Source organism: Poecilia formosa, unplaced genomic scaffold, assembly GCF_000485575.1.
Source record: "Poecilia formosa unplaced genomic scaffold, Poecilia_formosa-5.1.2 Scaffold155, whole genome shotgun sequence".
In the NCBI taxonomy this organism is placed as follows: Eukaryota; Metazoa; Chordata; class Actinopteri; order Cyprinodontiformes; family Poeciliidae; genus Poecilia; species Poecilia formosa.
The window spans coordinates 1,386,504-1,403,048 of record NW_006800094.1 but is presented as its reverse complement, the minus strand read 5'-3'; the positions used below and the strand labels follow the sequence as shown (position 1 = coordinate 1,403,048).

General features: G+C 45.7%; 1 protein-coding gene across 2 annotated transcripts; it reads right to left on the bottom strand.

Annotated features, from left to right (window-relative positions):
* Window positions 1–545: 545 nt before the first annotated feature.
* Window positions 546–15,877, bottom strand: baz1b (bromodomain adjacent to zinc finger domain, 1B). Of its 2 annotated transcripts, XM_016677421.1 has the most exons (22): window positions 15,112–15,877; window positions 13,191–13,307; window positions 12,384–12,528; window positions 11,412–11,604; window positions 11,216–11,337; window positions 10,900–11,097; window positions 10,301–10,483; window positions 8,430–9,747; window positions 8,175–8,336; window positions 7,787–7,925; window positions 7,461–7,648; window positions 7,258–7,372; window positions 7,038–7,136; window positions 6,606–6,783; window positions 6,329–6,514; window positions 5,343–5,490; window positions 4,926–5,066; window positions 4,596–4,743; window positions 4,373–4,488; window positions 3,045–3,178; window positions 2,839–2,945; window positions 546–2,426 (listed from the first exon to the last, which is right to left on the bottom strand). In XM_016677421.1, exons 1-22 carry the CDS (start codon window positions 15,228–15,230, stop codon window positions 1,748–1,750), a joined length of 4,935 nt encoding a protein of 1,644 aa, XP_016532907.1. In that variant the 5' UTR covers window positions 15,231–15,877; the 3' UTR covers window positions 546–1,747. The 2 variants fall into 2 exon arrangements, with proteins under 2 accessions (XP_016532907.1, XP_007564224.1); XM_007564162.2 differs by lacking the exon at window positions 4,926–5,066 and having other exon boundaries at window positions 15,112–15,876.
* Window positions 15,878–16,545: the final 668 nt, after the last annotated feature.

The window sequence follows — 16,545 nt, the reverse complement described above, 5'->3', positions numbered from 1 at the left end:
CAATGTTAAAAGGTCTCGGGAATACTGAAATACTATGCATTAGTATCTTACATAAACTATTATTACACAAACCTAATTTCCATTCTTTTATGCATAATGAAGATAGTCAAAATATCAAATTTGGATCCTAATTAAGTGAACTGCAGTGCAAAAATGTACCACCAGAGACAATGACAAATGTTTTAATCTTTTATTGAAAAGTAAAGACATAGTTCAGCCATCAAGGCTGGCCCGTTCTCCTCCCCAGTCCATTACCTCATGATGGCAGTGATTTCTGTCAGACCGACCTGACACCGGGCCTCAGCTCTGCCTAAATAAAATCAGGGAGAGCCATGGTCTCTGGCCTTTATCCTTTACAAGAGAAACCTCCAGCCTGCACCAACCCAGCTTTAGACTATAAATATATATATATTTAAAAAATTAAGTGTAAAAGCCTTTTGCAGGTCCTCCAAGAATAAAGAAAGCATCTACAGAGAAGATTTCCCTCAGAGAGGGTCCAGTCGCCTCTTGTTTGTTCACTGACATCTCAGGAGATTTTTTTTATTATTATTATTAAAAACAGCTTACTGGGTGACCAAAACCAAACTGAACAGAAACAGGTTGGGCAAAAACTTGTGACTAAGAAAGTTTGGATGTTAACAGCACTAGAAAAACACAACATCTCATAGTACGGACAGGAAAAGAGGGGAAAATGCCTTGTCGGTATACACAAATATATAAATATATACACATTGGGCATTAATTTAAAAAAAAAATCTGATTTACATTGACTTTCTGTGTCAACTGGCTGCTAATACGAAGACATATGTTCAAAGGAAATATTTTTAATCCAACAGTAAATTCTGCAGCAGCGATTGGAGGATTAAACGGAGAGGCAGAGCGCCCCCTGGTGACCACACCGAGACATTTTCTGGAACATGGCGTCAATTTTAAACTGAATCAGTTGTTGGTTACAAAAAGGTAAAAATTGTCATTTCTGATGAGATGTGTTTTTTTGTGCATTTATTGGACAGGTTTTCATTCACAATACCAAATAAAATGTGCCCAAAAGCAATAAAACCAAAAAATGTAAGGAAAAAAAAAAGACACTGGTTTTAAATACTGTATAGTAATGATTAAGCAGACAATTTTGTGTACGCCCAGTGCCATAACTTTTACAAAAGAGTACAAACAGGAGGATCATCTGAGGTGTTTTAAAGTGGCAGGGCACTACAGACAAGAGGCTCTATGAGCCACTCTAGTTCCTGAAGATAATCTGCAATCTGAAGCTCAACCCAGCTGAAACTCCTGACCAGGAGTATATCTGCAGAAATGAAAGTAAAACATCTTGGCAGCTATAAAATTACCCATCCAGGACAAAAGAAAAAAAAAAAAAAAAAAGGTCAGCAAAGAGATGGCCTGGCAACAAAGCGTCAGGATAGTGTGATGATGTCGACGGCGAACTGAAATATAAATCCTCAGAGCCATGAGGAAAACCAATTATTGTAAAAGGTTCATTTTTCTTGGTTGGGACAAAACAAAAAAGAAAGTAAAACAAAAAACATCACCGATATCAAAAATGTTACAAATATAAATCAGTTTTCTTTGTTTTCCAAAATGTGAACATAAATTTGTTAACCAAAAACCAGTCCTTCTGAGATCTGAGTCCTGCTGGTTTTGTGTGGGGAGAGGAGGAGGAGGTGGAGGAGGAAGAGAAGAGCCTGTGGTCCAGAGATGATGATGATGGGGAGAAGACACCCTGGTTTCTTCACGAGCGTTTCAGTCTCTTGGAATGTCGCTGCTGATGGCTGGGCTGCTCCTCGTCGCTGCTGGCGTCGCCCCGTCCCCCCCGCAGACGAGTTCTCCTCGTGCCCTGCTCCCCGTCGCTGTCCAGCTCCCTGTAATCCTTCCTGCCGGAGGCGCCGGAGGTCCTCTTGCTCTTCCTCCTCCTCCTGCTCCCCTCCTCCTCATCCTCGCTGTCCGCCTCGCTCTCGCTCTCCGCTTTCCGGCCCCGAATGTTCCTGCCCGTCTTCCGGTTCGATTTGCCGTTCTGCATCTTCTTCTTGGGCTCCTCTTCCTGCTCTTCGCAGTCCCCTTCATCGTCCTCCTCCTCCTCCTCCTCGTCCTCTTCTTCTTCCTCCTCCTCAGATGAAGGAGGAGCTTGGTTGACGCGCTTGCGGGAGCGCCGGCGGAGGTAGCTGGTTCCGGGGAGCAGCTTCTGGATGAGCTCGGTGAGCGTCTGCTCCGTCTTGCCCATGCAGGAGAGCACCGTGCTGCCCTGCTGGTTGTACTCCTCCGCGTTGGAGAACACCAGCTTCATGTCCTCCAGGAAGTCCTGGGCGTGTCGGTACGAGCCCTGGCCGAACTTCCCCAGCATCGTCTGGAAGTCCATGGGCTCCGAGATGATGTCAAGGTAGTCCTCGGCCTCATCCAGGGAAACGGGCTCCCTGGAAGGCAACAGAGCACGCATAAATGTTTTCACTTAGGAAACTTTTTTTTTTCCCCCCCTAAAGTTACCATAAAAATAAAAAAACTGTATTTCATATTTGCTCAGGTTATCTTTGCCTGATATTAATAATTCATCGATGAGCAAAAGCTCTCATGTGTGATGGCATCAATAGGAAGTTTGGAGATTAAAATGATAACGTTTGCCATTCAAAAGTGTCGAATCCGCAGCTCCTCCAAAATCACCGACTACTCTGTCCAAAAAATAAATAAATTAACGGTGCATATGAAGCCAATCTGAAGTATAAGGAACATGTCGCTCCGATGCCTAAACAAGGCACTGGATGATGATCAGCGCCAACATCGTGGCTGAGATATGGTTATATCTCTTAAGAGTTCCTGGTCCCGGCTCACCTGAAGGGCCAGCTGTAGCGGAACTTCATCAGCTTCTTCAGGATCTCCTCACACCTCTCCAGCTCCAGCGCCTGCTTGCTGACCCCCGTCTGGGTACTCTGCCTCACCTGGGGAAACGCCACCACAATGATTAGCCAACATCGCTCATTGATCCCACTCCCCCCACCCCCTTTTCCTCTCCCATAAGCCGAGAAGTGATTTCTCACCAGTTCGTCGATGTCTGCGGGGCTGCTGGGCCCGGCTCTCTGCTTGCTGCTCTGCCTGCTGGACGCCTTCTTGGCTTTACTTTTGGAGATCTTCTGTCGTGCTGAAGACTGCTTGTTTTTCTTCCTCGGCCTCACTGTAAACGGGAGCGACACGAGGGCAGGGAAAGAACAGGTCAGGGTGTTTGCGCTTCGCTCGTGCTTATGAAAGCTGGACATTGTGGACACTGATCCAGGCTGAGGCTGAAAGGCTGAAGGGACAAATAGAGACATCTCCTCTGGAACTGTTCTTCGCGGTTATCCACGCCACACAGGCTGGAGCCGACGGAGGGATCATCGCGCCACATTCTCCGAGTGAAGTCAGAGTGAGACACGGGAAGCTTCAAAGCAGAGTTCAGACAATAGAGACGCAGCGAGGACGAGGCCTGGATTTCCCCCCCGTCGGCATTCTTCTCATTAACAAACGTTAGCGACTCTCTCCAACGCCAGCTTCTGTAGAGCACTTCACTTTTCCCCGTTGGTCTTAGTTTTTATATCAATAATTCACGTCCACATCCTAGATTTCTTTCGGCTCATTTTCAGATTTCCTGCTCTTTTTGACTGTTTTCAAAGATTAAGATTTAAGGAAAGAGGGACGACTGGAGGAATGGGAAAATAAAAGATGAAATAATGTAGGGAAGCTCTGCACAACAAATTAGTAGGGCGGAAACTATTAATCCTATTAACCGTGAGGAATCGATTATTGATATCAACTAATTTAGTAATAAATTAACTAGAGCATAGAGGAAAAAAATTGAGGCAATTTGCTGGGGGGAAAAAAAGAAGCCACATTCAGAGCAGTAATTAATCCTAAATGGTACGAGAAATACATACATTTTGCATTTAAGATGAAAAAAGTCTGTAAATTTGCACTGCCCAGACCTTCTCAGGTGGCACAGTAAAGTAACGCCAAGTTGTTGCATTTTAAGGAATAAAATCTTTCCTCATTTTAAAAAAATTGAATTGTTTATTTGCATCTGCAGAGTGTGCAGATATTTATCCGATTAGTCGTTAGAGTAATCGATAGAATAATCAATTACTGAAAAATAATTGTTAGTTGCAGTCCTACGAATGAGTCAAGTCTAGAAATACGAGAATTTTCGTCTTTTTCCAAACCTTCCCGCACCAGGAATGTCTTATAGTTTTCCACACTTTCGGAACCCTGAGAAAATTCACTGTATGCTGCAATTTTGAGTTTTGATCCGTTTCCACGGTGACACAGCGAAGCCTTCCTTCATCAGACGTAGACGGTTTAAATAAGAGTTTGGGATAAACGTCTCTCAGATACTCACAGCTGTGCCCCATGGCTTTGTAGTCATTCTCTTCCTCATCCTCATCGTCGTCTTCCGAGCACTCTTCATCAGACTCCTCCTCGCTCTCCTCTTCGTCGGTGTCTTGTTTATAATTCCTGCGACCAGAGAGTTAAAAATTCATCCTTTGTGCAGAAAGACAAACAGCCGAAACACGCAGGTCTCTGCAGCTTCAGGTAACTCGGCTGGTTCCGCCCCCCCCCACCTTGAGCGGGAGCCCCTCCTGGCCACGGTGGGCTGGCAGGCCGGACACAGCCACTCCCCAGCGGGGATGCGGTACAGAGCCGGTCGCAGGCAGAACAGATGGAAGGCCTTGTTGCACTCGTCACACAGGATGAGCTTCTCATCATCACCTGGATCCGAAGGTAAAAAAAAAGAAATAAATTAAAAAAAGGGAAGTAGATAGTTTCTTCCCCCCCACCCCCCTGTTATTTAAAGAGCATTCCTTCACTTCTTTCTTTTTCTGCTCGGTCTAAATCAAACTGCTGTGAGTGTTGCCAGTGCTGTGCGGGTAAGCAGATCATTACAGGGTCACCTGAGGGCGTGCGGAGCTGCCGGCTCTCGACGTAGACCTGCCTGACACATCTACCCTGCTCTGCTCTGAGCTTTCTGCTGCCTCCCTGTCTGGGTCTGGTCCTACACTCCATCAGCCTTAGAGGCATGTCCTTCCTGAGCTCTGGACAGGGACGAGACCACTGCAGCATTCAGATAAACCATCTGTGAAAACTCGAAAGAGGCAACAGGTAGTTCATCGCGACGCCGCTGTTCTACAGCAACGAGGGAAAAGCCGCTGCTGCTACTGCTGCTCCAGTTCTGTCAGGGTCAATGTTTCTGAAGTGAGTCTAGCTAGCTCAGAAAATAAACAGGAAACAAAAACATCTGCATACAAAAAAAAAATCAGACTGTGTTTAATAATAATAAGAATCAAAAAGAAGTAGTGAGCCTCCCTTACCTTTCCTGCGACAGACTTTGCAGCGAGCGTTCTCGGCAGACATGTCCCACTTTATGCAGGCGTCCAACATTCCCAGCAGAACGTGCATCCGGGAGAAGGTCAGCGCCTCCCTGATGGCCGACTTCCACTTCTCTACCGCTGTGGCTACCTGACAGGAGGAGATGAACACAGTTTTTTTTTTTTTTTAAATGATCAACCTGGTGGCTTACGGCGACTCTAATGCAGCGACTAACGATTCTTTTTAGTAATTGATTACCGCAACGATTAATCGCATAAACAGAGTGACGTTTTTATACGATAATAGAAACAAATTCAAAAGATGCAAATGAAACAATTCAATTCCTTTATGAAGACGAAAGTAAACATTTTATTGCCTTTTGCTGAAACTGCCACTTAGCGAGTTCTGGGTCGAACATGTTTACAGACAAATGCTTTAATGTTTACTGTAAATATATTTTTGAACAATTTTGGCTTAATTACTGCTGATTGTTTCTTCAGCAAATACTCTGTGTCTGCGTGCTCCTCTGTTAATGATTAATCACTAAATTAGCCGACGATTATTTCAAAAATCGTTCCAGTCTTAAGAGCCTTGCAAAAAAATAAAAAAAAAACACATTTAATATTTCATTACAACAGCAAAGTCCAAAAGTATTTAAAACTTAGAAATGGAAGATGCGCACGCGTCCGTAAGTTTCACAAATGAAAACGCAGCCCCGACGAAAGAAACATCTCCACAACATGCTCTGCTTGCAGTACAATTTTTAGGTGTTTCAGAATAAATTAGGCCAAATACAAGCATAAGCGACACTCCAATTGGAGAAAGGTTAAAATAAAAACAAGAATCCTTTCCCTTCCACTTCACAATTATTTTTGCTACTTTGACTTAACGTCACGCCATGACAAAATGTGGAAAAGTTCAAGGTGCGGATACGTTCGTGAGACAACGGAAAAATGACAACTCCCGTCCTGCTGTGTGGCGGTCTCACCCTGGCCTCCTCTGCTAGTTTCTTCTCCTCGTCCACGTCCTCGGCCTTGCTGCTTTCTTCCCCTGCTTGTTTCTTCTTCTTCTTCTGTTTGGGAGCCATGAAGCCCTGCAGGAACTTCTTGATGACGCAGGCCTGCAGCGTGATGATGCACTCGCCAAAGTCCTTCAAGCTCTCCGTGTCTTTCAGCTGAAACCGTCAGAGGGAGAGCATAAATACAGTTAGGCGATGGAGAGACGGTCCACTGTGGGACGTTTCTTTAAGCGAAGAAGTGACTCGCCTGCTCTTCTATGTCTACGTTGTCGTCCAGGTAGCCCAGTCCTCCCTTTTGTAGCCTGGAGGCTATCTCCTGGATGTCGCTGCGCATGTACTTGAGCAGCTCGGCGTAGCCGTCGCAGCTCCTGAGTCCCAGTTTGGATTTACGACTCAAATAGATGGAGTGTAGGATGTCCTGGTACCTGAACATTTACAGTTTTGTATTTACTTAAATTATCTACAGCAGCCTTATTGTCACATTGTTCATAAAAGCCAGTTTGTTTGCTCTGCTTCCTGTAGAAGCAGGCTTGGTTTTAAGGTTTAAAATAAGTTAGACATTTTTGTCTTATTGCTGCAGCAGGTCACACACTAAGCTGGTAAAGTCATAAGGCTGCACAGCTCTGTGTGTGTGTGTGTGTGTTAAAGTAATTATGTCCAATTATAGGAGCCCGTTCACCTGCTTTGGATCTTTAGCTTCAGCTCGCTCTCTCGAACTCCCTGAGGATGAAGACTTTCCACCAGCTCCTCCAGCTCAGCCGGGCTGTCGATGACGAACCTGGAAGAAAAAAGCCAGAAAGTCGGATCACGAAGAAGTTAAATTTAAATTAAGATGAAATGAGAACTAAAAATCGGAGCAGCGTTGGGGGGAGAGACGGACAGCCAATATAGATACCCACCAAAGATTCTGTCCCTGTTTGGGAATCGTTGTTTCAATGCAGACATCCGGTGCTGCCCCCTGCTGGACTCCTTCACTTGCGGCGCCGTCGACGCTTGCATCGTCTTTTTCAGCTTCTGCGATTCAAAACACACACACCTGGTGTACAGGAAACACACAAGCGCACGTGTGAACAAGCCGGCCTAGTCCCGGATCTGATCGTACCTCTCCCTTGTGAATCGGGTTGCGAGTCGGGAACTGAAGCCGCCTCACTGCCTTCCTCCTCCTCTTCCTCCATCTCTGGCTCGGCCGCTTTCTCCTCGGGTGGAGGAGTGAAGCTGTAGTCGATGCCGTCGTGTACCCAGCCCTTCTCGACATACAGCCCGGGAACCACGTCGGAGAAAAGCCAGTATCTTCACACACACACAAAAAAAATTAAAATTAAAAAACAAAACAAAACGACACAGTTGGGACTCATTCATCTATCAGAAGGCCCTCAGCCGCCGCGGCATGAGGCCAGACGAGGTCAGCACGCAAGACGGAGCGGCAACCTGTTGTGGTTTCTGTCGGTGCCGAGCGGCGCCCGGCGCATCACCAGTCTGGCTTTGGTTATGCCGTCCTGGAAGGCGCGCTCCGCCGCAGCCTTCTGCTTCCGCAGCCGCTCCTCCTCGGCCTCCTTCTCCATCCGCTCTGCCGAGCCAACACAGAAACCGTCAGTCAGTCGTTCAGAGTGAAGACGGAGAGGCTTGAAAGGCCTCTGCACCGAACAACGCATTTCATCACAACATTTAGCACAGGGATGCACCGATCCACTTCTTCTCACTTTCGATACCGATACAGAGATCTGAGTTTTAGAAACAGCCACTCCACACCAGTACACCACAGACGCTTGGTCAAACATGGCCAGAAGCCAAATGAGTGACCAGCTGCCAGGTTTACCTTTGTTCTGCCGGTCCAGCTCCTCCTTCTCCTTCTTGGCCTGCATGGCCATCAGCCGCCGGCTCTTCACCAGGCTGATCAGGTCCTCGGGTTCCGGCTCCGGCTCCACCTTCACTTCCTTCTTGCTCTCCTTTTTAGCTGGCCCATCCTTCTTCTTCTCGCCTTTGAACCAAGAAAAAGTAAAAAAAAAAAACCCTGTAAATATCTTAACGCGCCAGATGACCCCCCGCGACACGACCTGGACACCGACCCCACCTTTGCTCTCCATCTCCTTCTTCATCTTCTTCTCTGCCTTCTTGCGGTCGTTGACCTCCTTCAGCATGGCCAGGCGCTCCTTCCACAGCTCGGCCGAGCGCTGCTGCATGGCGTCCACGTGGTCCTCCACCGAGTAGGTCATGAGGATGCGGTGGCACAGCGCCACCAGCAGGTCCACCTTCTCCTCCGGGCTCAGCTCGAACACCTCCACCGTCTCCAGCTTCTCCAGGAACTCGCTGCTCACCACGTCGTCGTAGCCGCCGACAGCGCCCGAGTCCTCCGAGCCCTGGGCGCTCTCGTCATGCGCGTCGCACGGCCGCAGGCACAGGCGCGTCAGCTCCGACGCCGAGTGCATGGTGAGCGGGATCTCCGACAGGGACATGTCCAGCTCGCTGTAGCCCTCGGCCAGCTCGTCCTGCAGCAGCGTCTGCAGCAGCACCACCAGCACGCGGTTCAGGTAGTGGAAGCCGGAGCGCTCCCCGGCCAGCGCCTCCATCAGCGCCACCGCCGTGATCGGATACTGGTCCTCGGGCATCAGCAGCCCGGCATAGCAGTGGAGGAAGTCCACCACCATGGCAACGCTGCCGAACAGCGTGTTGGGCAGGCCTTCGGGCATGTCCACCAGCTTGAACGTCGGCAGCGCTTTGCCGCCTTCGATCTCCTGGTCCTCGTATCTGCGCGACTGCTCCTGGCGGACCAACATCTCCTGCTTGCGCTTCTCCTTGGCCTTCTCCCTCAGCTTCTCTTTGAGTTCGGCGCGCCTCCTCTTCATCTCCTCGTTCTTCTCTTCTTCACTCATGGCCGCCCATCTCTTCTTCTGCTCCAGCAGCTCCCAGCGCTTCTGCACCAGCTCCTTCAGCTCGTCCGGCAGACGCCCGCGGTCGTCGGCGGACAACGTCTTGGCAGCTTTGGTTATGAGGGAAGAGAGGGACGTCTTCTTGTCCTCTTTTCCCTTGTGCTCCTTGTAGTAGCGGACGAGGTGCAGCGCCATGGGGTGCAGCGGTTTCCCAAGCTTGGGCGTGCCCAGGCTGGAGCTGCGAGCTCGCTTCTTCGGGCTCCCTGCGGCGGTTCCCTTAGCCAGCTGCAGCAGAGTCATCTGCTTCATTTTTGGTGTCTTATCGCCAGTTTTTCCGTCTTTTTTGGAGGATTTTAGAACGTCGAGTTTCTTATCGCCACCCTTTCCGCTTTTCTTTCCATCTTTTTTGTCCCCGGTCTTCTTGCCAGACTTTGGAGTGGAGGGAGCAGAGCCTTTTCCGTCTCCCTTCTTAGGAGTTCCAGAGTTCTTCACCTTGAGAGGGGAACCGTTCATTTTCACCTTCTGAAATAAATAATAGTAAGAAAAAAAATGTACTTATTGTTTAAAAACAGAGCTTAGGCGTGTGCAACATGGCTTAAACTCAAAGTGCAAACAAATAGAAGCTATAAAAATAAAAATAAAAAAAATCACAGAAACCCAGTTCAAATACCAAAAATATAATTAATTAATAAAACTGATTTACTGCAGAGTCCTAACAGAGATGAAAAAAGTAATTAAGAAACACTTTTATACAATCAACGCTTTTCACACACACTGGAAGCATCAGAGCACATCTATTAATTTTCATCATGTGCAGTTATTCATTTATGCCTGCAGGTGGCTAACGGTGCTACAATACAACAGTAGAAGAAGAACTACCACAGCAGCACAGAAGAGGAACAGCTGCAGGAGTCAAGATTTGCTGTTTCCATTTATGTTTTTTTTTCAGTAGTGCAAACATTACTGCATGTCAAAAAAATAAAAAATAAATCTGCTCCTGTTGCTGGTGTGCATTGAACTATTCCCTTCCCTTGAGGACCTTCATACTTTATAAAGTGGAAACCCGTCAACTAACCTGCATGTGACCCCATATGGTGGGACTAAGAGGCAACCCTTCCTTCTTCTTTTTCTTCTTCTTCTCTCCCTTCTCATTCCCTGAATCCTCTCCAGGAGTGTCACCGGTTTTCACCTTCTTGCTAGGTTTGCCTTCGGGAGAAGTCAAGCTTTTACGCTTCGTGGACGGGTTTCCTGCCAAGAACTGTCGACAAAGAAAAGGAGTGAGCACACAGGGAAAGCAACTATTGCTCAATATTGAAGAACAGTATCTTGAACTTCTTTTTCCTTCTACAATTGTTGAATTAATTTGTGGAGGATTCCATGTGGTCGTTCAGCACAAAGTGGCTCGGTCTTGTGAAGTGAAAAGAGATCGTCAACAGTTTTAAACTTCACCACGGCTCCATCCCTCATATTTGCTGTGTTCACTGGGTCTTTTGGATGCCTTTTGTTTACTAATGTTCTCAAACAAACCTTCACTGGATCTACACTGAGGTTATACATTTCCTTCCACTTCCTGTCAATACGGTACTTTGTGTAGGCCTTTCACGTAAAATCTCAAGAAAAACACATTTCAGTTTGTGGTTAATCCCAGAAACTGAAATGGTATATGTCCATTACCTTTTGCGGATCAAGGAGGAAGTCGCTGAATTTACTGGGCAGGTTGTATTTTTTCACCAGGTCATCTTCGACCACCCAGGGGGCACTTTCTCCTTTGCCCAGCCTCAGGGCGTAGTGTCTGATGAAGTAGCGCATGATCTCCTTGGTTGGAGGCCGCTCTGTTCTATAGAGACTGTCTGCTGGGACATCGCTGATCACCTATTATTAGAAGAGGAAGATGAGAGAGCAGGGTCGGTTTCAGTAGCGACTAAATCAGAGAAAACCCATTAAAAACAGCACAGCACAAGCACGCAATTATCACTAACGAGGTACTCACCTTATCCTCATTGATGAGCTTCACGTCATACTTATGAGGAAGGAATTTGGGCATGACCCATCTCTTCTTCTCTTCCTTCATGGCGGTGGTAGCTTTCCTCGGAGAACGCCGCGCTCTGTCACCTATGGGCACGCACCGACAGTATGTTAGCAAGCAGGAAGAGGCTTTAAAACGCTCTTGAGGGTCGACGACGTACTCAGACTCTCCCTTCTGTTCTCCTCCTCTCGAGACGGAGGCTCCTTCCTCTGGTTCTCCTGGCTTGCGTTCTCCTTGTCGCTGGACGGGGAGTCACAGGCACCTTCGAGCTTCTTCTCACCCGACTCCCCCTCTGGGGTCTCCAAGGGATGAATCTTGATCACTTTCACTCGCAAACTTTGGTCTTTTCCCACCTAGAATTAGCAGCAAAGAAAAAAGAAAAAGAGTGAAACTACATCAGAACAGGAGCATTTCATGAAATGATTGTTGGAAGCTTACTGCCGATCTAATGAACTTAAATACAACAAAACTTTATTATATTTCACAGAAGCTTTTTTTAAAGAGGCGGTATTATGTAGAATTGACGTTTTGAGCTTTACATTGTGTTATAATGTTATTCCCTCATCAAGAAAAATAAACCTGCATGATCCTTTCATGCACGTTTTATGAAATACTTGAATATCCTGTGGCACTAGTCTGGCTCCTCAGACTAGTGGCAGCAGCCATTAGCAAACACCTGGTGGAACTGTGAGTCTTCTGAACTTCCTACAGAAACGACTTCTCAGCCCAATGCTCCGAATATAATGTAAATTATGTAAACTGCATAATGAGGAGCATTGTCGTGACGTGCAGAAGGCGGGGTGCCGGAAAGAGCAGGAGCTTCTTAAAGAGACAGAAGCCCAATTTCAAGGCGTTAAATTGCTCATTGTTTTTAAGTCACGTTTGATTTAAAAGATATAACGGTTGCTGTAATTGTGAAGCACTTTGGTCAAGTGCTGTGTTTTTCAATGTGCTTTTCAAATAGATTTGACATTGACATGTAGCATTTTTAAAACAACTGAAGGCAACGTTTACTTGGCTGTGCTGTATGCGCCTGGAAAATACATAATACCGCCCTTTTAAATGGCTACCAATTATTCATCTGGGATAAAAACGGTGCAATAAAACAAGTAAATAAAAAAACAAAACAAACCAGGAAGTCACACTCTTCACCAACAGCATACTTGGTGAGGATTTCCACCCAGGCCATCTCCACCAGTTTGTCTAAGGACACCGTGTTGTGGTGGACCATCTCAAGGACTGGCTTCTCAAACCACAGAGGGTACTCCTCCTGAAGCCTAAAAATAAATAAATAAATTTTAAAAAAAACATGGTTAGTGTCATACTAAAATTACACAATTTATGTTAACAATATTACCATTATTATCAATTAAAATATCTTTATTATCAATATGTGGTTCACAAGTTCTTGAAAGTCTTTGAAGGTTTGTGGGGATGCTGAAAAAAGCAACAGTGGGGAGTAAACAATCTGGGGATATAATTAGAGTTTAAATACAGCTTATGACCCTGAGTGATCTGAGCACCTCTTTATCTGCTCTGTACTATTAAGTCTTCCCGAGGTCATGTCGTTGGGAAGACGTGGCTAAAGGAACCGTCATCAGACCATTACGCATTGAAGGATGACAAATTCAGACATTATATTAACACAATGAGAGGTGGAGCTCATCGTCTACCGAGCCGTGACAAAGCAGTAAAAACCATATGAACTTCGCTGCCAGACTGCAGTTCCAGATGATCCGATTCAGCTTTCACATGAACAACAGAGTCCATCTAAACTGTTTGCAATTATTTATAGAAATCGGATCATTGGTGGGTTTAAAGTTTGCTCCAGATGTGACGAAATAAATCTACAGATGAAAAACTCCCCCCTTCCCCGTTCTATCATCACAAACCAGCTACGGCAGCCAGCGGAGATTAGATTAAAGCCTCTCGCACTTACAGCTCAGTGACTTCTTGTTCCTCCTCCCAGGCCTCTTTGTGAGTAAGCTGGAGGCTTCCTGTGCTCTTGCATGTCCAGATGCGTTCATCATACCTCTGCAGGCGTGCCTCATACTCTCTATACAGTTTGTCAAGGATGGTGCGATATCTAAATGTGAAGTGATTAAAGCCAGATGCTGATCTATCAATATTAATTATGATGCGGGGGTCAACTCAAAGGGTTGCGAGTCATAGGCTGTGGATAGGAAAAGTTGTAAAGCATTTACATTTTTTTGTAAACAATATGAACACATCAATGTCTTCTTATTATACATTAACAAAATAAGTCTTTATTAAGCGAAAGAAGGTACGACGTATGGTGATTCATTCCCAACTTTTTCTGTAATTTACATGAGTCTTCTGTCAAGAGACAGCTTATACTACTATTAAACAGAGACGCCTTACTTGCACTGTACCAATGGATGATCTAAACTAATGTTTTTTGACCTGCTTATGGTCTGTTGTAAGAAAATATGCTTACATAACTGCAATAAACTACATGACCAGCAGGAGGTCGCTCAGAGTTTTTATGGTTTGATCAGCAATCGTATTCACGCCATAAGCTGACTGACCCAAACAGAAATTAAAATAACTTTATAAGGCAAAATATTCTTGAATTATTTCACCGTCAGATTATTTACTTGCTCATAATTCATCCATCATTTGTCTACATCCGCTCATCTTTGCAGGATTCCAAAGAAGCTGGTGTCCTTTCCTTTCCTTTAATTTGAGAAGAGGTGGGGTTCGCCCTGAACATGTACTTTATTGAATGTGGCCTTTGAAATTATTTGAATATTTCTGGAGATGCACCAATCAATTACCAAAAGGGCCAAATCGACCATTTGTCCTTAATTGGCTCCAAGCAGTGATCAGCAGGTCAAGAGTCAAAAACAGAAAATTGATTTCCTACTATTCACTGATGTGTTCCCCCTCTCACAACGAGCATGAATGGCATCAAATATCAGCAGGCACTGTGAAGCAATTTATTTGACTTAATTTAAGGAAGATGGAAGAAAATATAACTAACAAGTCTCTTGACAATGGTCTTGTTTATAGTTGGTCCTCTAAAATCTGACAGTGACCAAAGTAAGAAGTCATCTGTTCAGTTTTACAACATGACAGCCGTGTCACTCATTAAAATACTGTACCAAAACAACGAAGCAGGGAGTCAAAGGAGCACCTGGCTACTTTTACTCCCATCTACGTGCTGACAGCTAGCTGCACAACTTGCCTGCCAGCTAATGACTACTGTCGCTTGTTTGAGACCAACAGCTCCTAAACAAGAGGCTACAAAGGCACAATTATAATCCAAATACCGAGTAAAACCTTGAGATAATTTGTTTCAGCACCCTGTTGTCCTTCAACAGATATGCTATAAGGTTGTTGTGTGCTAACAGGACCAGCTAGCCCCTGCCAACAGAGCTACCGCTTTGCTCCGTGGAGGCAAGGCCAGCAGCATTGTGACATAATGGGATGCTTAGCGTTAGCAGTGCGCTAACTAGCCCTCCTAGCATCGCTAGCTGTCAGCTTAGCCGTGAAAGCTGAAAGTGAAAGATACTCGTCCGCATTTTACGTCCAATAAAGCTAACTTTAGTTCCATATTTAATTCTAACCTCTTTCAAAGGCTAACGAATAGCTGCAATGTACCAGTTAGAGATGTGACATGGTTAGCTAGGAAGCTTGTCATCCAGTCTAAACTGTACATGTAATTGAGACATTAAGGGACAGAAATGACAAGTAATGTCAAATTCCTTAACCACCTTAACAGGTGTGTGAATAAAAATGATGGAAGCGTCTAACTGCTAACCAGACAAATAAAAGACAGACCACTAACGTAGCGATTGGCTTGGTAGACCGATTCAAAGCATGATGTTAAAGGATACTCTTTGTTCCTGAAGGCCTCCTTGGTATGCTCGATGATGTAGACCTCTTCTCCCGGGCCTGGTGGCTCAGCTAGCGGCTTAGCCAGCGGGTACGGTTTCCGGCCCAGAAGCGGTGCCATGGCAGATCCAAAGATGGCACGAGTGCCAGAGGTTAAACGTGACTTTCTGGCAACAAACTAGCACAACCTTACTTCCGTGATAGTTCTTAGCATGTATCCAAGCGTCGGTAATATATGTACCGAGGGATAGCACGTCTCGCGTTACAGCCGGCAGGCCCCGGCTCTGAGCGTGCCGAAGCTAGTTAATCAGCTAGCAGTCTGGATCGCTATCTCGTTGCAAAACAATAACAGTGCGCTTCTCACCGATGGCCTCATCGCAACATTCTCCGCTTCTGCAGCTGCGGAGACACGCTGGTTTTAACCAGAATTCCGGGAAGTAAAATATGTTAAAGCTTTGCTCCGACGGGTTAGTTGGTAAACTTTTAGTTCCTCCAGGTGAACACGAAAGGATGAGAGCCACACCGAAATCAAACTCGCGGCAACAGCCAGAGCTCAATTCGGCTGCAGTTTCACAGTCCTAATAAAGTATTTTTAAAGTAGACCTGATCTTTTTTGCTGATGAGCTGTGCTGTCGAGGTTTTGTTTTATCAATAAACAATATTCGCAAGTGTCACAAGAAAGTATCCCCAATCAAACAAGAGGTTAATTCCCTGTCGAAATGGCGGGAGTTTCTAGTCCACCGGCAAAAGAACCCTCAGCCCGTTTCCCCGGCAGCAAGCAGCGCTGCACCTACGCCCCGCCTCCTCTCAAAGCTCATTGGCTGATTTGGAGTAGCGCCCTGATTGAATTGCTGAAAATTGTCTGTCATTGGCCAGTAGAGCCTGTCTGTCATGATCTGTCAGCAGGAACATTAAATAAAACGCTTCTATTGAACAGAAAATAATAGGAAGTTGCCTGAAGATTACAAAATCGCTAGTTAACGAAACCCAAAACAAACTTGAAAGAAATTGTGTAATTAATCTACGTTTTTTTCCTCCCAATTAATTTTTGAACTTTATATGTGATCCATTTTTATTTTTAACAGGCCTCGAGCTATATTGTCTCTGCTGCCCAGAAGCTGAGCTTTTAGCATGCTACTGCAGTCATGACACTGTTATGCAGCAGCGGCCTTCAGACAGAGGCTCCATCAGACTGATTGCAAGACTGACTGCTACAGGAGATGGTTCCTGCTCACCATCCACGACTCTGTAGAGGTCCCCACTAGACTATGTAGTTGAATTTTCTTTTTTCTTTTTTTTTACAAAAAATGAAAATTCAACTACATAGTCCAGTGAGTGGAGTAAGCACAACACAGAGGGTAGATGTTAGTCTTTGACGCTGCCTCCGGAGGTTTGATTTCTGATCTCTGGACTTTTCCATCTTCCCCACTTCTCTA